The sequence below is a fragment of the Triturus cristatus genome, chromosome 11, assembly GCF_964204655.1.
Source record: "Triturus cristatus chromosome 11, aTriCri1.1, whole genome shotgun sequence".
In the NCBI taxonomy this organism is placed as follows: domain Eukaryota; kingdom Metazoa; phylum Chordata; class Amphibia; order Caudata; family Salamandridae; genus Triturus; species Triturus cristatus.
In genome coordinates, this window is record NC_140594.1 from 620840401 (window position 1) to 620861535 (window position 21135).

The following is a 21135-nucleotide window of genomic DNA, read 5'->3' on the forward strand; positions in this document are numbered from 1 at the left end:
GGGGTCCTCTACTTATACCCCTCCAAGTCTTTGTCTCTCTTTGTTTCAGTGGGGGGATTCCCCTGCTCAAACCGGTTCCTGGGTGTGCTCTGCCCTGGAGCACCTGGTTCCTTTCAGAGTGAGGGGCAGGGTCGTTAGACGCTCAGCAGGAGGTGGAGCCTTCTTTGTGCTGGCAGAGGCAGAGTCCTCAGCCTGGCCAGCAGGGGGTGGAGCCGGCATTGTGCTGGCAGAGGCAGCCCTACTCAAACCCAGGAGCTACTCCTCCCACCCATCTAGAGTAGATCTCCCTATTCACCCTGCTGCTGACTCATCCAGACTCCTGGAGCCACCTAGCCCATCACATGACACCAGTCAGCCAATCTGCACACAGGCACACAGGAAGGTTAAACAGGAGAATAGCTACTTTCTAAAAAGTGCTATTCTCACACATTGAATTTAAAAACCATCTTGCTAAAAAGATGTATAATTAAATTCTGAACACAAAGATACCAAACTTGGATTTTCTATCTTGCCTTTAGGGGAAGATAGGCATGTAGACAGCCTCCCCCATTCTGTCCTATGGGCAAGATAGCCTCTCAGCAGTGAAAAACGAAAATGGCTGTAATTCACTACCAGGGCATGTTACACACCTCAGTACATGCCCTACCTTTCAGATACACTGCACCCAGACCAGGAGGGTACCTAGGGCCACCATAGGGATGCCTAACATGTACAGAAAGGGAAGGATAAGGCCTGGTCAGTGGTTGCACTGGCCAGGTCGACATGGCAGTCCTGGACTGCACATAGGCACTGCAAGCAGGCCTAAGACATCATTTTAGCGCTACTCCTGTGGGTGGCACAATCAGTGCTGCAGGCCCACTAGTAGCATTTGAATCACCAGCCCTGGCACATTCAGTGCACTTTACTAGGGGCTGACAGGTGAAACAAATATACCAGTCAAGGATAACCAATCAATATAACAATTTATACAGAGAGCATATGCACTTGAGCACTGATCAGCAGTGGTAAATTGCCCAGAGTCCTATTGCCAACAACCACAGGGCAGAAAAAATAAAGGAGGAAGAAGCAAAAAGTTTGGGGATAACCCTGCAAAAAAAGGCCATTTCCAACACAACCCCCTTCCAGCCTAAAGCCAGGGTAGACCAAGCGATACCTCGATGGGATTCCCTGCTTAGGGCGATGGAACACGGAAACTGGCCCAAACAGCAGGGCACTATTCCTGTTTTACGCCTTCCTGAACCCGGTTGGATCTCTCCATCCATACTCTCAGGGTCCACCACGCCAACCCATGTGGAACCCTTCTCCTCACCTGTGGACACCACCTGTGCAGCACCTAGCCTTAACTTGCTCACAGGTGTGTCCCAACAGACAGACAGCAGGCCGCAGTGACCACTGACAGTGGTCAGGGATAAGACCCAGGCCTTATGCCTCTCAGGGCTCTCAAACCCCTGTGGCGTCAGAGGGTGGGGGGCAGTAGCCCCAGGTGCTTGGCACCCTTTGTCCACTCCCTTCCCTGTCAGGTCGGGTCTGACAACCTGGCACTGACCCACCAGCCCCGGGCCTGTATCCGGTGGCTGGACAGGAGGCTGGGGTGGGCTGTTCCATACCCGGTCCTCCTCTTCCTTGGGGCTCTGTACCCTCCCACCTGGAGCGGTACCCCCTTCTAGAATAGACAGGGCACCTGTGGCAGGTGTCCTGCACCATTCGCCCACCAGTTCAGGGGTTCTATCGTGCAACTGGGATTCCAGGTCAGGGGGGACAACCCGGACCTGGCCCTCCAACCTAGGGTCTAAACCCTCCAGGTGAACCAGGGTCAGAGGCGAGGACTCCCTCCCTCTGCACCCACTTCCAGAATTCTGCACCCTCCCACTCGGAGTGGTACACCTCAAAGACAAACTGGTAGAGACACTGCTTACAGATGTCCCTCCCTCCAGGTCAGGAAACACCTGCACCTGGCTTCCCACCCCAGGGACTAACCCCTGCGGTTGAACACTTGCCCGGCGCACCAGGACTTCACTCACAGATGTGTCCACACTGGTAGACAGCACCCACCTGGCCAACACAACGGTGTGGCCCAGTCCACCCCCAGGGTGTGACTCCTGCCCCCCTTCCAGGGGCAACCCTGTCCACCAGGACAACCAGCCACAGGGGCCACTGACAACTGTCAGTGATGAGAGCCAGGCCTCATGCCTGTCAGGCCTCTCTAACCTCTGTGGCGTCAGAAAGTGGGGGGCAGTAGCCCCAGGTGCCTGGCACCTTTCCTCCACTCTCCCTCCTGCCAAGTCAGTTAGGGCATCCTGACACTGGCCCGCCAGCCCAGGGTCTGTACCCTCAGGCTGACCAGAGGTCATGAGCGAGGCTCTCCCCCCCTACATCTCCTTCTGGTGTCCTGCCCTCTCCTCACCAGAGAGTCACCCTCAGAACACAACTCACCCACCAGTTCAGGACCTCTCTCCAGCAACTGGTCTCCCAACCTAGGGTCTAAACCCTTAGGTTGCACCGGGGTCAGAGGCGAGGACTCCCTCCCTCTGCACCCCCTTCCAGAGTGCTGCACCCTCCCCACTGGAGTGGTACCCCTTGAAGCCAAACCGGTCAGGACACAGCTTACAGATGTCCTTCCCTCCAGGTCAGGCAGATCCTGAACCTGGCCTCCCAACCCAGGGACTAAACCCTGCGGTTGCACACCTGCCTGGCATGCCAGGACTTCTGGGGACTCACACAGTATCTCCCCGAGGGTGACACATGACTCATGTGTCTCGTGACAGTCTGCCTGGCGCAGATCTCCCGGTCCCTGTCCACCTGACAGGGCGCGAAGATCCCCCAGGACAGAAGTGGTGTCACCATGGTCACTCCTAGGGGACTCAGGCCTTCTGGCCGGTCCCTGACCCACTGGTTCTCCCACTGGGGAACACATCCCCCTCTCACCCCTCAGTCTGGACTTCTGCACCCTCCCAACTGGAGCGGTACCGCCAGACACCAGAACCACTGGAGCTCTGTTTACAGAGGCTCCAGGTTCTCCTGACACTAGGAGATCCTCCTCAAATGGCCTACTAGCACTGTCTAGGCCCCCAACCTGGTGTTCCCTTAAGGAACCCTCCAGGCCCTGATACTGGGTTTCGGGCACCTGGGGACCCACAGTCCCACACTCACCCCTTCTCCACTGAGGACGTGAGCCCCTACACCCCTCCCACTACACTGGGACCTAACTGGGCTACCCTGAACCTCTTCCACCTCACAGGTCTGGAAGATATCTGTGCCACTCCTTTTGGGATCACTCCCCAATGCCTCTCCAGACCTTCTGGCATCCAACCAAAGGTCTGCCTCCAACGCAAGCTCTCTGGAACCAGAGAACTCACACTCCACCGGGTGTTGGCATAGCTCTGGAAAACAGGGACTTAAAATATGCTCTCCAACAAATGAATCATACAGCCACCCACAGTTGTTAACCAAGCTACCTTTTGCCTCACCCTCCAGTGCCTCACACAAGTACCCCACACCACTCTCCTGAGACTGGCAAGACAGTATATGACTGTCTCTGTCACACAACCCACACTCTTCTGGACGGTCTTCACACTCACACACCAAGATTTCTACCATGGGGGAACCCCTCTCCCTGCACCACTCATCTAGAGTCAGTAGAGTGTCCCTCCCACCACTTGGAATATGGTCCCCTGTGCCAGTTCCCCAATCTACTTCAGGGACACTGCACCCCACTGGAACTACATCATAAACCTGAACCCCCTGGTGTATGTCAACCCCCTCCCTCAAGTCAAGCGCCACATCTCTGGGTGTTTGTACCTCTCCCTCGGCACTGGATATTACAATCTTGCTGCCACCATCTGAGCTGGACTCCACCTCCAACTCAGCAAAGCTCACTTCTTGAGCTAACCATTCTTCTTCAGCTAAGGCACTCATGGCCTCAAGCCTCTCGAGTTCCATATCAAGCTCCCTCATTCTTAATTCATGTGCCAAGGTTAATTTCAATTCTTCCAGGGCATACATCTTCTTGCTCTCCTCTGCCGCCTTTTCCTTCTCTAACTCCAATTCTTTCATTTTCATTATTTCCAATTCATGATTTCTCACCCTTTGATTCTCCTCCAACTCCTCTGGAGTGAGCCCCCTACTGGAATGGGAGCTGCCAGCCCTTGAGACTGGTCCGACCACGGGCAGATCTTGGGGAACAAAACCATTCTCTTCATCTGCATCAACTTCCACTTGGGCCTCCCACCAGGCCTTCAAGACTCTTTGTAGCACATCCTTTCTAGATCCGCTTTTCACAGGGCAACCAAGGTCTTTGCAGAATTGCTTGAGCTCCTCAACTTTGTACGAATACAGATCCTCAATGGAAAACTCCAATTCTGCCCTCTCACTTGTTGCCACCTGAGACATGATGCTTTTGAAGAGTTACTCAAAAATAGAACCAAGAATACAGTATGTGGTTGTATAATGGTCTGCACTTAAACTAGTGATGTACACCAATTACTGTGGGTCAAGTACAAATACAAGTTCAATCCTCACCGCTGACCACCAATGTTAGATCTGGGGGTCTCTAGTTGGCAGGGTAGGTACCACTGTCCAAGTAGGGACCCTTGCTTCTAGTCAGGGAAAGGGGGATACACTGTTAAGATAACCCCTGCTCACCCTCTAGGTAGCTTGGCCTGAGCAGTCTAGGCTATCAAAGGCAATGTGTAAAGTATTTGTACCAACACTCACAGTAACACAGTGAAAACACCACAGATTTACTCCACACCAGTTTTAGAAAAATAAGGTATCTTTACTAAAAACTTCACAAGACCAAATACTACAGAAAAACCAACATACAATTAAAAAGGTTACTTTAAAGATAGTTCAAGAGTTTGTAGAAAGTACTCCAGGATGTAAAAATCAGTGTCCTGCACAATGTGACTCTCAATGCACAAAATGCGACACTCTTGTGCCCAACAGTACCCGCAGTTGCGATAAGGTTCCCAAAAGCTATAACAAGGAAGATGGCAAAGGCGATGCGATACTCCTGAGACCTTGGGGAGGCTTTGCAGCAGCCCTGCTTAACGCAGCAGAGGTGGATGCGCCGGCTCCGATTTGTAGGGGGAGGATGCGATGACTTTGGCTTTCGTTGCGTAGGTTTCTTAGGGGGAAGCTTCACGCACAGGTACGATGCGACGATCTTCGGTGATGCGCGATGCGCGGCGCAGCGTTGACTTCTGGCGCCGCAGCCATCGATGCGTCGCGGTGCAGCGTTGACTTCGGGCGCCGCAACCTTCGATGCGTCACGGGACGGGACTCTGCATCGACACCCGCAGCGACTGGATACTTTCACGCACCGGCAGTGGTGCGGCTCTCAACTGGTTCTGCGACGACCCTCGCAGTCAGGAATCTTCACGCACCGCGTCGATGCTCGACGCACTCGGCGATGCGGGGACTCCGGGTGCTGCGATGACGCCGCGATGAAATTCTCCTCGCACTCTCGCTTCTGCGTCTCGCAAACGGATGATGCGATGGGTACCAGTTACTCTTGTTCACGCTTCTGTTTCCCAGCTCCCAAATACAGCAAAACGACCTCCTGAGGCCCCAAGACTAGGCAAGCACTCCAAGGCAGGTCTGAACTCTCTCAGCAGAGTTCCAGGGGAGTTGGTGGTGAAGTCCTTTTGTTCCTGGGACTTCTTAACAGGGAGCCAACTCTCCTCAGGCCCTTGGAGATCAGAATCAAAAGAAGGGGACACAGCAAAGTCCTTCCCCTCTCCTTGGCAGCAAAGCAAAACAGCAAGCAGGCAGTCTTCTCCTCTTCAGTTATTTTCAGCTTTCTCCTTGGCAGAGGTTCCTTCTTAGTTCCACAGTGATCTAAAGTTTAGGTGTCTGGGGTCCTCTTCTTATACCCCTCCAAGTCTTTGTCTCTCTTTGTTTCAGTGGGGGGATTCCCCTGCTCAAACAGGTTCCTGGGTGTGCTCTGCCCTGGAGCACCTGGTTCCTTTCAGAGTGAGGGGCAGGGTCATTAGACGCTCAGCAGGAGGTGGAGCCTTGTTTGTGCTGGCAGAGGCAGAGTCCTCAGCCTGGCCAGCAGGGGGTGGAGCCGACATTGTGCTGGCAGAGGCAGCCTTACTCAAACCCAGGGGCTACTCCTCCCACCCATCTAGAGTAGATCTCCCTATTCACCCTGCTGCTGACTCATCCAGACTCCTGGAGCCACCTAGCCCATCACATGACACCAGTCAGCCAATCTGCACACAGGCACACAGGAAGGTTAAACAGGAGAATAGCTACTTTCTAAAAAGTGCTATTCTCACACAGTGAATTTAAAAACCATCTTGCTAAAAAGATTTATAATTAAATTCTGAACACAAAGATACCAAACTTGGATTTTCTATCTTGCCTTAAGGGGAAGATAGGCATGTAGACAGCCTCCCCCATTCTGTCCTATGGGCAAGATAGCCTCTCAGCAGTAAAAAACGAAAATGGCTATAATTCACTACCAGGGCATGTTACACACCTCAGTACATGCCCTACCTTTCAGATACACTGCACCCAGCCCAGGGGGGTACCTAGGGCCACCATAGGGATGCCTAACATGTACAGAAAGGGAAGGATAAGGCCTGGTCAGTGGTTGCACTGGCCAGGTCGACATGGCAGTCCTGGACTGCACATAGGCACTGCAAGCAGGCCTAAGACATCATTTTAGCGCTACTCCTGTGGGTGGCACAATCAGTGCTGCAGGCCCACTAGTAGCATTTGAATCACCAGCCCTGGCACATTCAGTGCACTTTACTAGGGGCTGACAGGTGAAACAAATATACCAATCATGGATAACCAATCAATATAACAATTTATACAGAGAGCATATGCACTTTAGCACTGATCATCAGTGGTAAAGTGCCCAGAGTCCTATTTCCAACAACCCCAGGTCAGAAAAAATAAAGGAGGAAGAACAAAAAGTTTGGGGATAACCCTGCAAAAGGGGCCATTTCCAACAGGGGCATACTGTCAGGCGCTGAGCATGGGCGCCTACCGAGACTCTAGAAGGACCCGGGACTACAAAACCCAGAATACCCGGCTGCGGGAAGGCGTGGCCAATGCCTTTAAATCCCGGGGACGCGAACCAACAGGCGCGCGTTATACTGTATTTTGTATTTGGAAGCTGCGGAGGACGCTTGGCGTGTGGAGAACGCTTGGCTTTCAGGGAGGATTCTTGCGGTTCCCGCGACGAGGGAGACCGCTGCGGGGCGCTGATGTAAGCGCCACCACGCTTGCCCTGGATTGATTCCTACGCAGCCTCGAGATTCCGCCGTGAGAACGCACGGCTTTCAAAAAGACTTCTGCGGTTCCTGCGACGAGGGAGACCGCCGCGGGGCGCTGACGTAAGCGCCGTCGCACTTCTTCTTGGTTATTCCACACGGCTACCAGTAACAGAGGAGCTGCCTACGCCCCGTGAAGTAGGAGGCAATTACTTGCGGTAGCTTCCGAGGTTGAGATCCCTCGCAGCCAGACAGGTACAAAAGGAGGGGGGGCTGCCCTGTGCGAGACTCGGATATCTTTGCCTGCATAAAGGCAGGGCTTCAGGAGGCCTGGGACTACACCTTAGGCTGGTTATAGTACTTTCGTTTCATGACTCTTGGCTGGTTCTAGTTTTAGCGTGGTTGTAGTTCTAGTGTTGCTATCACTATTGACTGCCTGGCAACCTTTTGGATATAAGAAAGAAACTGCTGAAATGCGTAGCGGTGTCTGTTTATAATTTGGGACAGAAGAGGGAGGCATTGTATGGATGGTCGGAGACTGCCTTTGTGTACAGGGTCCATGGTGTCCTTCATGGGGAAAAGCAGCTCTACATGGTTCTGTTGAATGCTCAGTGGAGTGTATGAAGAGACACACTGGTTAGGCGTTTATAGTGAGACCTAATCTGCTGTGTTATTTTTCTGTTTTTTCTTTGTGCATTCTTTTGTTGCAGGTATCCTCCTCCTCGCTGTCCCCGCCCTAATTCCTTTCCCTCGCCTGATTGCCCTAGTACTCTGTGTTGGTTTAATCCAGAGTCGGGGACATCTGGAGGTGGAACCCTTTGTGCATCACTCAAGTATGAAGGAGTCGCAGTGGAACGTGACAAATCCCTCAAGAGATGGATGCCCTCCATCTTGAAGTGTCTGTAAACCAAATATTTGTTTAGTTCTCTTAAGTTTATGACAGGTCTCCAACCTTTGTCTTTCTTTTTTACAAGACAGAGTGTGCTTATAAATCTTAAAGTTTCTAATGGGAACTCTATTATAGCTCCTTTCTAAAGCATAGAGGAGATCTCCTCCTCTATTATTTTTTGTTGCTCTGGAGAGAGAGCCATGTCTCTCGGGAAAGGAGTTTGTAAAGGTATGTGAGTCAAATCTATCATAAGCCCATTGACAGTGTTAAAGAACCAAGGATCTTGAGTGATCAATCTCCAATTGTGAAGGAAGTATTTGAGTCTGCCACCCACTTTTTGGGGGGAAGAAGGAGAAGGGAGAGGGGAGAGAGTTCTCACTTGCAGGGTTGTTTGAGATGAAGGTTCCACGGGATCTAAATCCTCTGATGCGTTGGCCTCTAATTCTCCGGGGGTAAAATTGAGGCACGTTGTACTGCTGATACCATCTTCAGAAACCACAGAATCTTGGAAATGGTCTTTGATTGAAGCGGCTGGAAGAGAGGCCCAGTCTTCTGGCCCGTCCAAAAAGGTTAGGATTGAAAAAACTGCTCATATTTTGCTGGGCCTTGTTCAGGGCGGTGAAAGTGGAGACGTATTTCCCCAAGGATTTAATGAGGTCTTCTCCAAAGAGTAAACCTTTTGGGTTTTGCGAGGGCTCTTTATCCGCCATGTTAGTTAGTTTTGGATTTATTTTAGTCAAAACGACTCTTTTTGTCTTTCTGCATTAATGCTAGCGTTGGCATTACCCAGTAGAATTAATGCTCTCTGGCTCTATCCCCTGATGAGATTGGTGTTGAGAGGGGGGCCATTGATGTGGCTGTCTTCTGCGGAATCTAGGATTCTGGCTAATGGTACCAGTGCGTCGAGAAGACGGTCTTGGCACCCTTTCAGGGATTTTTCTATCCCTTTTCTTGGATCACTTCCAAGTTTTAATAGGAATTTAATGAGTTCAGGGTCCAAATTAGGGGTATAGCAGCTTTCATCCTCAGTAGAAGGTCTAGAGCAGTCAGCTCTAAGGATGTTACGAGTGTCCCTTTCTAAGAGGTTTCTTATCCATTTTTTAATGAATTTTGCGACGTGGTCCGATGGAACCACTCGGAACTTCTTGGGTGTTTCATATTTAATGGGGAAAACATTTCTTCCCCTAAGGGGTCATGGATAATGTCCTTAGAGGATGATGGGAGTTCCTCTTATGGATTGCAAAATTCTTGATCATCTTCATCAAGATCAAGGACATACTCATCCGATGTGTCTGAGGCTTCTATTCTCTTTAGATTTGTTATCTCCCATATTGTAAAGAGCATTATGATATTTTGTGCCGCTAGGGACACCCAGATGTTTTGTGCCGCTAGGGACACCCAGATGTTTTGTGCCGCTAAGGACACCCAGATAAGTCGTGCCTCTAGGGACACCTTGGGAGCTCGAGGTGCGAGGACCTCCATTAGAAGTTGAGGTGCTAAGACCTCCCTAAATTGATGAGGTGCTTGGATCTCCTATATTGCTCTTATCAATGTTTTTACTTTTCTTAAGTCTTTTACCCCTTAATTCAGTGATCTTGTCAGAGTAGGGGTTTGGAAATATCTGAGATTTTGTCCTCATCAGGGAGTGACCTTTTAGAGGACATGATCTGACTTAAGGTCTCAAACATGCAGGACCTCAATTCCTTATGAAGGTTTTTTTGCAGGGCTTCGTTGTCTGTTAGGAGTAGGGGCAGAAGCCTTGTCTGAGTAAGACATGGTATATAGGAAATGTGAACTTGTAAAAAGTGGTAAAGCCCTTTAATGAAAGATAATTAGGGAGGACTTCCCTTAATAATAGTGACAAGGTTTATAGATGAAGGAATGTCAAGAGAACAATTCCTCTATTATTATAATTAATTTTGTTATAGAATGTTGAAAAGGCCAGTTAAATGAGGATTTCCTGCTAAAACCCCTTTTTTTTTTGATGAATAAGTTTGTAAAATAATAACTACTTGCGGATGAAATCTGAAGTAATAAAAGGTAGCGATGCACAGCCGTGTTGGAGTGCGCGGCCTGCATCGGTGGAAAGAGGTGAAAAACTGGAGTTAAATGAAGACATTAGGTAAGCTCATTATGGCATGAGGAAGTAGAACAAGGATGAAATTGAAGAATAATCTGTAGTATCCTCAGGTCATGTTAATATGTTCACTTTCATTCTGTACCTAGCTGCTCAGCCAGTGTGAGTGTTCTGCGTAGAATGTTAGTGTGAGTGGAATGCTTGGATGCCTGTGTGTGTGTGAGACAGTTGGGAAGATGGGCTGAGCAGCTAGGAGGCTGCTCCTGGTGGGGCCTGTTCTGGGCTTGTTCTAGCTTGCTGTAACTTCTACTTATGGACTTAATAAACTACATAAAATCATCTCGGCTACGTCTACTTCATCACCTGAACATGTGGGCTCAGCTCACTACATTTATGGCGACGATCTGGAGCTCATCTCACGCTAAAGGTAGTCTGATGTAAACTAAGGATGTGGAGTGCAGCAGGACTACGTGTAGGAAAGAACCTACTTCAAGTAAAAAAAAGAAACAAGCATCAAGAAATTCTAAGAAAAGAAAAGAAACCTGTCAAGCGACGCAACTGAAGTATAAGAAACCTGTCAAGCATGCCTGATTGCCCCACCAGTGTCCACTACACCGGACAGCCCTGCCCAGGCGTGCTGTGTTGTCATCTCTGCGTCCACAGCATCTGGTTATTCTTCATCAATGCTGCTTACGTGACGCAAAAGGACTTGCATCTCAAATAATGTCTAATAAGCAACAACCAACATATACTGCCTTGGGAAGCAAGGTACTCTGTATTTGCGTGTATTTTTAACAGCATGCTGTTCAAGTGAAAGTTCAATCTTTATGACTGTCATCTAACCTTTTGCTCATCTTTGTATGGGTTTTTGAAAGCAGTGTCAGCACAGGACTTGTTTTGCTCGACTAGTGACAGTTTATTTTATTAGTCATGTAACTTTGGTGTATGGCTTTTCCACGTGTGCCAGCTGAAAGCGATTTGGATTTGGTTTCATATCTTTCCTTTCCGCACGAGAAGGCCATAGGAGTGAGTAATATTCAGTTTTTAATTTGTTTTTCGTGTCTGTGGTCTTCCCTACAGGGAAGCCGGTAAAAACTGCCACTCTGCGTTTCAAAGCTTGAAAGTAAGCGCGCGCTCCTCACCTCTTCGCATCCAGCACCTGTGGAATCTTTTATGACGTTTTCCCTGCTTGGCAGTCAGACGCCTCGCAGAAGGAGCGTGCCTGCAGCCACCCAGCACACCGTAAAGTACGTGCCTCCATCCTATGTTTGGCGCCGCCGGAGCACATTGAACTCGAGGTGCTCTGAAGTATCTTGCCTTGCTCTGTGCCTCTGCCAACCACGTTTTTCAACGAAGTGCATTCACTGCTTCCTTTCCCTCAGAGCTTCTACAGCAACACACTGGCTTCTATTGCTACACACAGTATGTCTAACGGTCTACCGCCACAACATTTGATGCATTGTTTGTTCACTATTATTGTACGGATCTACTTACAGAGGACAGTGGATGATGTGCCGGTCACTGTTGGTGAGTGGCAGCTTGTTCCTTCCGTTGTCTGCCTTCCGGTGTCAGAGTTGGAGTGTTTTGTGGCAATTTTACATTTAGACATAACAAAAGAGTAACAGGAATATTTTTCAAAAGCTTATTGGAGCGATGATGACTTTCAACATGAACTGTGTTTCATTATTTTAATTCTCTGCACAAGGTTACGTTGCCATCTAGAGTGCCAAGTTGGACTACATCTTTTAAATTAGAGACCATCCATCTTCTGCGGGTTCGATTTACCAGCAATGTTCCTACCTGTCGCATGTTTCGTGGAGCTCGTACAAAGTACTATTTTGTTAATTGTAATGCTTTGACTTTATTATCATCGTAATGACATGCTCTTCATTGTCATTTTTGGTGCATGTCTACTGATTTTAATGCTAAAACGTTTTATTTTACAGGAAAAAGTAGTCTATGCATTTACAATATCTTGCTATTGCTGCATGCCATCTTTGTTAATTTGCCTTTCACACGTACATGTTTTGTTGGCATGGGAGTAGGTACTAGTCCCATGTCTCTTATTTACGCATTTTCTTGTTTCAGCTATTGTATCCCTGTCTTGGGATGGGAGGGGGTTCTCAGTCCCATGTCCCCTTGTTTCAGATATATTATCCCTTCCTAGGGATGGGAGTGGGTTTTTAGTCCCATGTCTCCATGTTTAAAATGTTGTATCCCTGCTTAAGGGATGGGAGTGGGTTTTTAGTCCCATGACCCCTATTTCACATATGTTATCCCTGCCTAAGGGATAGGAGTCGGTTTAAGTCCCATTTCCTTTAATGGTATTTTTATCCCTGCTTAGGGATGGGAGTGGGTTTTAGTCCCATGACCCCTATTTCACATATGTTATCACTGCCTAAGGGATAGGAGTGGGTTTTAGTCCCATTTCCTTTAATGGTATTTTTATCCCTGCTTAGGGATGGGAGTGGGTTTTTAGTCCCATCACCCCACGTTCACATTAATTTTTTTAGTTAAATGGGGTGTGAGTCCCACCTTTGTTACGTTTGTGTTGGGTATTAGTCCCTTCATTTAAATATTCGCTGTAGTGTGTGGGTAGCAATCTTTTGATGCCACACTGTGCTGCATTTCTGTTTTACATGCTGCACAAGTCTGTGGGTTTTAGTCCCATGTGACGTATTCTGTACATTTGGGTGTCACTCCCAAACAATGTTTATTTCACTTGGGTTTAAGTCCCATAGTGTCCCTCACATGAGGGGTGGCGTATTGAGTTTTCGCCACAGTCTTCTCACGTGAGAAGTACTTCCTTGGGTCTCGTTCTACCCATAGTATTCTAGTCTGTGTATCATATTCACTTGTTTTATGTGAGCTCTTATTTCACTTCTTAAATTTTTCTTTGTTCAGTATTAAAGGAGGAGGATGGTGTTAGTGTGTTGATCTATGCTTTCATCTTTCCTTCCTCCTTAGTGTGTCTGTTTTTCCTCTTGTGATGTATTTCTTCATGCATCCCTGGGTTTATGGATTCTTTATATCTTTTGAACATTTCTGTATTTATTTGTTTTCATTTTAGTTTGGGTTTAGTTTAGGTCTTATTAATTTTCAGTGTAAAGGGAGAGGATGTGTAGTATCCTCAGTTCATGTTAATATGTTCCCTTTCATTCTGTACCTAGCTGCTCAGCCAGTGTGAGTGTTCTGCGTAGAATGTTAGTGTGAGTGGAATGCTTGGATGCCTGTGTGTGTGTGAGACAGTTGGGAAGATGGGCTGAGCAGCTAGGAGGCTGCTCCTGGTGGGGCCTGTTCTGGGCTTGTTCTAGCTTGCTGTAACTTCTACTTATGGACTTAATAAACTACATAAAATCATCTCGGCTACGTCTACTTCATCACCTGAACATGTGGGCTCAGCTCACTACATAATCGTTGCCACAAAAAACAAAATATTAAGGTTCAATTAAACATCTAAAAATCTTTAAATATATTCAAACATTAGAAATAGTACATAAGCTGAAAGAAAAGGCAGGTTAATCTGGTCAGTCACGCAAGGATGGGACTAGGGAAGGGGGTGCAGGGAGATCTCCGTAAATTGGAGATCGGTATAGAGGCAGTAGGAAGGGGGGGTGGGGTTATGCCACACACAAGGGAACTTCAAAATAGAGATAAAAATGAATAATGGTAATGAAGGAAAATTAACTTATCTGCTTGGAGCCGCATTTAAAAGAGGCAGATTGTTGATGGCTCATGCCTTTCATGTGTTGCTATTGTTCTTTTCTGGAACCTTTTAATATTGTGATGTAAGCGGCTGCTTGGACTGCATTAAAGGAATAATGCATAATGTAGCCTCCGTTCTTGTAATTAAATTTACATTTGTGAATCAGGTCATGTGTATATTTGCGCAACCAGAAGAGTCTGACAGATATAACAGTATTTTATGTTTGGAAATGGGCTATCGGGGCAAACAATTACAAATGAAAACACTAACTGTTTTTGTTTTCTCCTGCTTATGGTCAGTATTTTTTGATTACACAAATTAGTTTCTTTGGGAAAACTTTGATCGATCTACACAAATAATCCCATTCTTACTTCAGAATTTTGTCTACTTTACAGAAATATTTAGCCTTCTGGGTCCACCTGTACTTTTCAAACCTGTTTTCCCACCACTTCAGGAAAGTAAAACCCACATAACATAGTGAAATCCCTAGCAGTCAAGTGGTTAAAGAGGGCCCTCTGACCAAGAATCTTTTTTGGGAAATATCACTAGCTTCTAATCACTTATTGGAGTCCACCTGCATAGCAATGTTGTGCTTTAACTATACCAATTTGTCTGATAGAATGCAGAATCCAGGACACAGGAACCCCTTGTGCGCCACTCTAATAAACTCAGAGGCTAGTAGCAATGCCCCATAACCACTTTTAACTCTATGAAGAATCGATTTTGACCAGCTTACTTGGTACAGCGAAGAATTCACCAATAACCTGTAGCACCTGCATAACACAAGAGCCAGATTCCTGTGGCTGACCCAAGTAGACAATCCACGAGGCCCACTCAAAACAACACACAGGAATTTCAACTCATGAGACACTCACCAAGCACTCAACTGCCAGAGCAAACAGCAGAGGTGTAATAGACACCCATGCCTACCATTCCCAAATGGAAAATGAGTTGACATAACATGATTAAGACATACTCTGGCTAGCAGTCATCTCACAGAGTAGATGTACTTAGTTTAAGACCAAAGGGCTGATGTTAATTTTCTGAAGAATTGTGAACATATAGTCCCAAGCAAGAATATCAAACAGATTCTTAATGTGCATCAGCACTATTGCAAAAGGGCACTCAGCCGATCTGCAAAAAGTAGGGCATTTTGAAGTAGACGGATGTTATCATTTTTTTTTTGAAAATTCTTTTTATTGGCATTTTATAATATGAGCATACATACATCACTCGTCGTGAAAATGGATACTTTACATTAGCGGGTAAAGAGACCAACATCAATATAGAGAGTACGTACGTGTCTTGTTCCGTGTGGAAGTGGTCTGTATGATTACCGAGCATTGCCTGTATAGAAAAACTGGGGAGGAGAACCAAACTGGGGGATGCCATGGAGTTCTGAGTGACTAGTTCTAGGCTGTGTCCCAAGTCTGCCATTGCCCGTTCGGCTATATAGCTGCCAACCATCTAGGGGAGGGTGGGTGCGTGCAAAGTCCGGGAAGAGGAGCCGTGGGGTGTATCAGGTGAGTAGAGGGGGGAACTCAGTCGGCCCGGGGGTGCTGTGGGGGGGCGCTGGGGGGGATCCCCCGCCGCGAAGACTCGGATCGCGGGAGGCGGTGCGGCGTTGGGGGTATTCATGTCGGCTACCAGTGATGTTGGGGTCTGGGATTGTCGGAATTGGTGTAGTAGGAGCGCCCACTCTAAAGAGATTGGGGTTTTACGGGTACCCTTAGCCTCCTCCTCTCGTATTGCGTCCTCCTCCGCAGCAGCCCATTTAAGAACCGCCCCTACCCAAGCTGCAAGCGGGGGACCAGTAGGGGACCGCCAGTGCATTGCTATACAGCGTTTAGCCAATAGGTGGGCCAGGAAGACGAAGCGCATCGATACCTTGTGTCGTTTTCTCCGCCCTAGGATACCCAGCGCGCATCCCTCCCAGGTAGTCAAATGTGTCAGCCCAGTGAGGTCTCTGAGTGTTGAGTGGATAGAGGTCCAATAGTTCTGGATGCCCGGACAGGTCCAGAACATGTAGACGGATGTTATCATGTGTGAATCTCCCAGGAGTAAACAACTAGGAATGCAATCACTATGACCAGGCTATTTGCCAATGGCTTGGCCAATACTTTAACCTTCACTTTTATTAGCAAGTTGGGTGTGTTAGGAGGCACACAAATCAAGGCACACACATCTGTTTTTGTGATCACCATAATTGTCGACTCATTCAGGTCTAGTGGCTGAATGCGACTGTCAATTGAGGCCCAAAACAATTCCAACAGATGTGGGTCAGTTTCTAGATAAAGTGTAATAAATGATAAGCTGGTACTTCATTCACAGATAGATGTAGAACGAACATGATTAAAGGATCTACCTCACAGTCTCTTATGGTTGTGAGATGCACACCACTGAAGGTTCCGTGTGGGTCACTGTCCGTGACTACTGTTGGATGGTCACACAGAAAAGATTTGTGTAGTCATAGGGAAAGGGATGGATGTTTCACCATCTCGCCACACTAATTCATGGCTGTGATATTTATTTGATTTAAATAAATCAAATTAATAGAATGTCAACCTTGCTACAAGTAGCTAAGAACTGCACAAGCATTTAATTCAGTACAGCTTGATAAGCATACAATTTAAAATATAAACCAAAGAGCAAGAAAACATAGTACAGCTGATGAGAAATCCATTCACGGAAATTCATAGAGGAAAAATAAAAACTATTCCCAAAAATAAGTCCAACCTATCTAAAAGATTCTCGCTACAAATAAGGGGTTTAGTTATATGAAAAACAGACACAGAAGGTGCAAAAGGTGCAAAAGGTACAGATAGCGATAATAAATTCCTTAGACTAGAGGTGACAGGAAGGTTTTTATATGGGTCTGTTCGACTCACAAAACATCTATACGCACTAGTACAACAAGAACAGCTTGCTGTGATAAACGTATCAGCCAAATACAATAAATGACGTGTAACGGGCAGTCTATGAAAAGTCCATCAGTATGGGAGTTATGCACTCATACTTTCATGCTTTAGGTGCAAAGTATACTAAACAATCAGGATAAGGTACCCACAAATGCAAGGAACGTTAGGAAGTAACCACATACAGTTCCATGAGTCTGCTTGAAAAAGAACCTTAAAAGATTTTTTAAAGGGACCCTCACTCACGACTTCTCCGAGGCATGTTTCGTCATTGGGACCCTCACCCAGAATGTTGGTACATCTGGGTGAGCTCAACCTGGTTCAAGGAGATCCTAATATTGAAGGAATAAAACTGTGTAAAATTATGTACATTATTATCCAAGTGTTTGAATGTACAGTAAATTGTCCTCAGAAGATTTAAAACAGTGGTACCAGTTAGTCCTTTGTGGACGTTCAGAGCAAATTATGGCCCTTACGCCACTGGTCTACATGTTACAGGCACATAATTAATCCATATGGGTCAGCCTTCATCGGCACCAAGGTTATCTCTACAAAGTATCTGGCAAAATCCAGTAGTGATTCACAAATTGTAAACTATATAGAAAAAAGATATCATGTACACACTTGTGGCTTACATAACTCATTGGTCATCTGTAAAGTGGGGTTAAAAAATATGTATTGCAAGATTCCTTAAAAACATTTAATTTTGAGTGAAAGAACAGCATACATGCACATGATTGTGCTAAAAGTGATACATAACACAAAGGACAAGACAAAAAATAACAGACACATATGTCAAGTCACTTGCTACTCAAGGGTATTCACTGTACGAGATTATTGTATTATTTATCACTCCTTCACTCCCAGAAAAAATGGCAAATAATTTCCCACAAGGTGCCCAGTGGGAACAGTTTAATGAAATAGATGTGTGGTGTACAAGAGGTTCTAGAATCACTCCTTTCCAACTTCTGTTTAGTGTCTGTAAAAATGAAAAGGTGCCTTGTCATTGGAGTGGTGTCAATAATTTATCAATGGAAAGGACATAACTTGGGGGTGTCTGGTGCGCAAGAAGTTCTCAAATCACTCTTTTGTAACTGCAACTAAGATTAATAATTGTGGTTATGAATATCCCCACAAACTACAAAAACCTGGATAGGTGTATATTGTTCCTAAAAGGGACAATCGTGGCAGTTATTAATTAATTTCGCCCAAGGCATATCATTTAAACCAACAATGTGTGTTTTCAATGTGAAAATCTATCCTTGTTCTTTTTAAAACAATATTTTTGACATTTTACTCGGAGAGTCTAAAATGTTCAGTTGTTCAAGCCTCATCCATGACTAATCATTTACACTGTGTTGGACTTCAATAAAATGGTTTGTCATTCTTATAGGATTCTTCCTACATCTGATATTACTTTTGTGTTCACAAATTCTAGTTCTTACTTTTCTGAGGGTCATTCCAACATATCTTAAATCACATATGAGAGTGATCATTTATATGCTTTGTGGGAAAACCATGTGAATAGTGGTTCTAGGATCAATTCTTGCATAGCTACACTGGATGACCCACACGAATAATGGCCGACGACTGGAGGTATACCCAGAGAGTATTCATCTGAGTGATATGTTTGTGTATCCTAGGTCTGTTGTGCAGTAAAATTACTTTCAAATGTTTGCTCATTTCGTATAAAAGCATTGCTGTTACTAGGTTCAGTGTACCTGTTTTGAGGATATGCCAATTCTTGTTAATAATCTTCTGTACCTGATTTGAGATTGTGCTGTATGTTGTAATAGATATCGGTCTATCAGTTTAGGGTTTTGGTTAAGTCATGAGTAGTAAGATCCCGTTGTTACTGCAGGCCCTCTAATTAATTTTATGGATGATAGAAACTCAGTATTTCTTCTCTTTCAATGTATGACTAAATGTTTCTGCTTGGATATTGTCAGTGATTAATTTAAGAATGTTGTTGCTGGTGGGGCCACTGGCAATATTTTTGGGGAATAGCACTTATTTCCATATACCAGCTATTTATTGAACGCAAGACAGGGAAAAACATACAGATCGGAAAGACAGAGGAAGAAAATGATGGCATAACGTCACAAATAAAGAAAGGAGGAAACTAGAAGGGTGGGAAAAAGGGCAGGAAGTGTCTGATAGTGGATTTAAGACTACCCAGTTTTGGTATTCAGCGGGCCAATGTTTAATTGCACTGGCCTCAGGCATCTGAGCAGAGCTTCGGGCACCAGCACTATTTCTTTCACAAATCAAACATTGGATATTGCAATCTGAAATCTTGCTTCAATTCCTGGGTAACTGCAGGAATTGGTCAATAGGGAGTCTCTCTTGTAGTGGGGTGGGGGGTGGGGGGGTGAATGCTGTTAGATCCTAAAAGGTTATTCCTTTCAGTACGTTTTTTGTGTGCACCTGAGGCAAGACAAGCACCACCTGAAAAGATCCTGACGCCGAGAAAAGCTATGCTCAGGTTACTAATAGTGCATGTAAAAGTAAAAAACAATCCCTATCATTGATTCATTCAATGAAGTGGTTTGCTTCACTATGAGTGTCATTCAATTATTAGGACTTCAAAAATGCATCTCATCCAAATGCGTATCTTGTCTTTAAATGGATTGTCTGGACCAAATATATATTTTTGTTCAAACTGATGAACATAAAGGCCAGCTGTAAAAAGGGCAAAGATGCCTCCTATTAATGTCCTCATACCTGCAAACTAGACTGTCCTCAAATTTAAAGAAACTCCTAATAAGGGATAATCTGACGCATTTAGTCCCAATTTTAATAATACAGTATCTCCTCTTCTCAAATTCAATGATAGGGAGATGATAAGGCTCCCCAAATTCTCCTTGTTCCTTCTTTTGGGTGAAGCTGCAGATTGTCACACAGATTGTAGTAGAAACAGAGTACATTCTGACAGACCCACCAGCATGGCAGTTTCTCCATCTATATATGAAAGCACTGATTATTAAACGGTAGTGGGAACGAGGTTTGATATGACAAATGAAAGAGAATTAGTATGCGGTCAGTTGCGTCTTTTCTGGTCTGGCCTAGAAACAGCTTTATGTGCTCGGTTGCCTGATGTAAGAAACAAATGATAAATAAAACCAAGTGCAAAATAGACATAGATAGAAGAATTGAGTCCCCTTATTTATTCACTATTTTGTTCAAGTGTTATTCATATTTTACTTCTGCCCACCACAGAATGTAGCACGAGCCAACTAGTAAGCCCACTCATCCAATTGCTCTTGAACTTGAGAGATGGCATTTTTCCTGATCACTTGCACGTATTCACCTAAAAAGAGGGGCCCGTCAGTGCAAAGGACTGGTGAGCTAATACATTATTTTTGCTAATGCTTTTTTTCTTTGAATTCTTTAACCTTATTGAATTTTCTGTCATTTTTGTCTTCTTGAACTATCTCTTCACGCTACCAAACGTTTTCCTTGCACCAGTAAGAATCATATTTTATTGTGAACTAAATTAAACCTAATAAGGGTTTTAAAACTGTTCAAAGTATACCTACCTCCTAGGAGGAACCCATAATGCTCTACTAAATTTATATATGATGATCATTTTTTATCCTTAAAATGCCACATCTAGGAAACAGCTTGTATTCTTTTTTTATATAAATTAATGTAAGATATGCTGGCAATAAAAAAAATATAAATATAACTATTGTACCAGCTTCCCAAAGCTATACTCATTGTCTCTACCAATGGTTGCACCCCTATGAGTTGCAGTGATAACTCTGAATCCCAAAAAAGGAAGGAACCGAAGAGGATGAACAGAGGGCATAACCAGGGCCGAGTCAACCCTGATGCCCAGATGCAAGGGGCAAACATCCTAGGTTAGATGAAAAGACCCAAGAGGGTCCATTCAATAAGGAATTTGTCTGACATGCTAGAACAGAGGACATTTATCACTCATGCCCCTCTGACTAGGCCCTGGCAGAAAATGTGGCACAATACGTCCCTACCAGATGAGGAAACACTTGGACAATGGCCTCAGGGACGACTGTGGACGGAATGTCCTAGACCCTCGCTTGACAGCAAATAGGGCCTAATACCTGAGATTGCTGGAAAATGGCCACATTCCTGGCAATATTCAAATAACAGATTAGCTGATCTTGGAGAGCTTTCCAAAAAATATTCGTCCCTCTAACGAACATACTAAACATGGCTTTAGAAGCCAAGGAAATTGGGAATCTGATTTCCACAGATAACCTGCCAGGTTGGGTGCAAAGGTCGATATACTTTTTGGGACATGTGAACTGCACTGTTTCCACTGAATGGGGTGCTCACTCCTC

General features: G+C 45.7%; 1 protein-coding gene across 2 annotated transcripts in view; it reads right to left on the minus strand.

The window, feature by feature from the left end:
- LOC146785172 (phosphatidylethanolamine-binding protein 4-like) overlaps window positions 1–21135 on the minus strand; it is a 263014-nt gene that overhangs the window by 154098 nt on the left and 87781 nt on the right. The window contains exon 4 of one of the 2 annotated variants that reach the window (XM_085636253.1): window positions 17067–17145. The exons of the other annotated variant lie outside the window; for it this stretch is intronic. Within the exon in view, the coding sequence (XP_085492379.1) occupies window positions 17125–17145 (21 nt within the window). The 3' untranslated portion in view covers window positions 17067–17124. Of the gene's footprint in view, window positions 1–17066; window positions 17146–21135 lie in introns of those variants that run through there. 2 annotated transcript variants of the gene reach the window in all.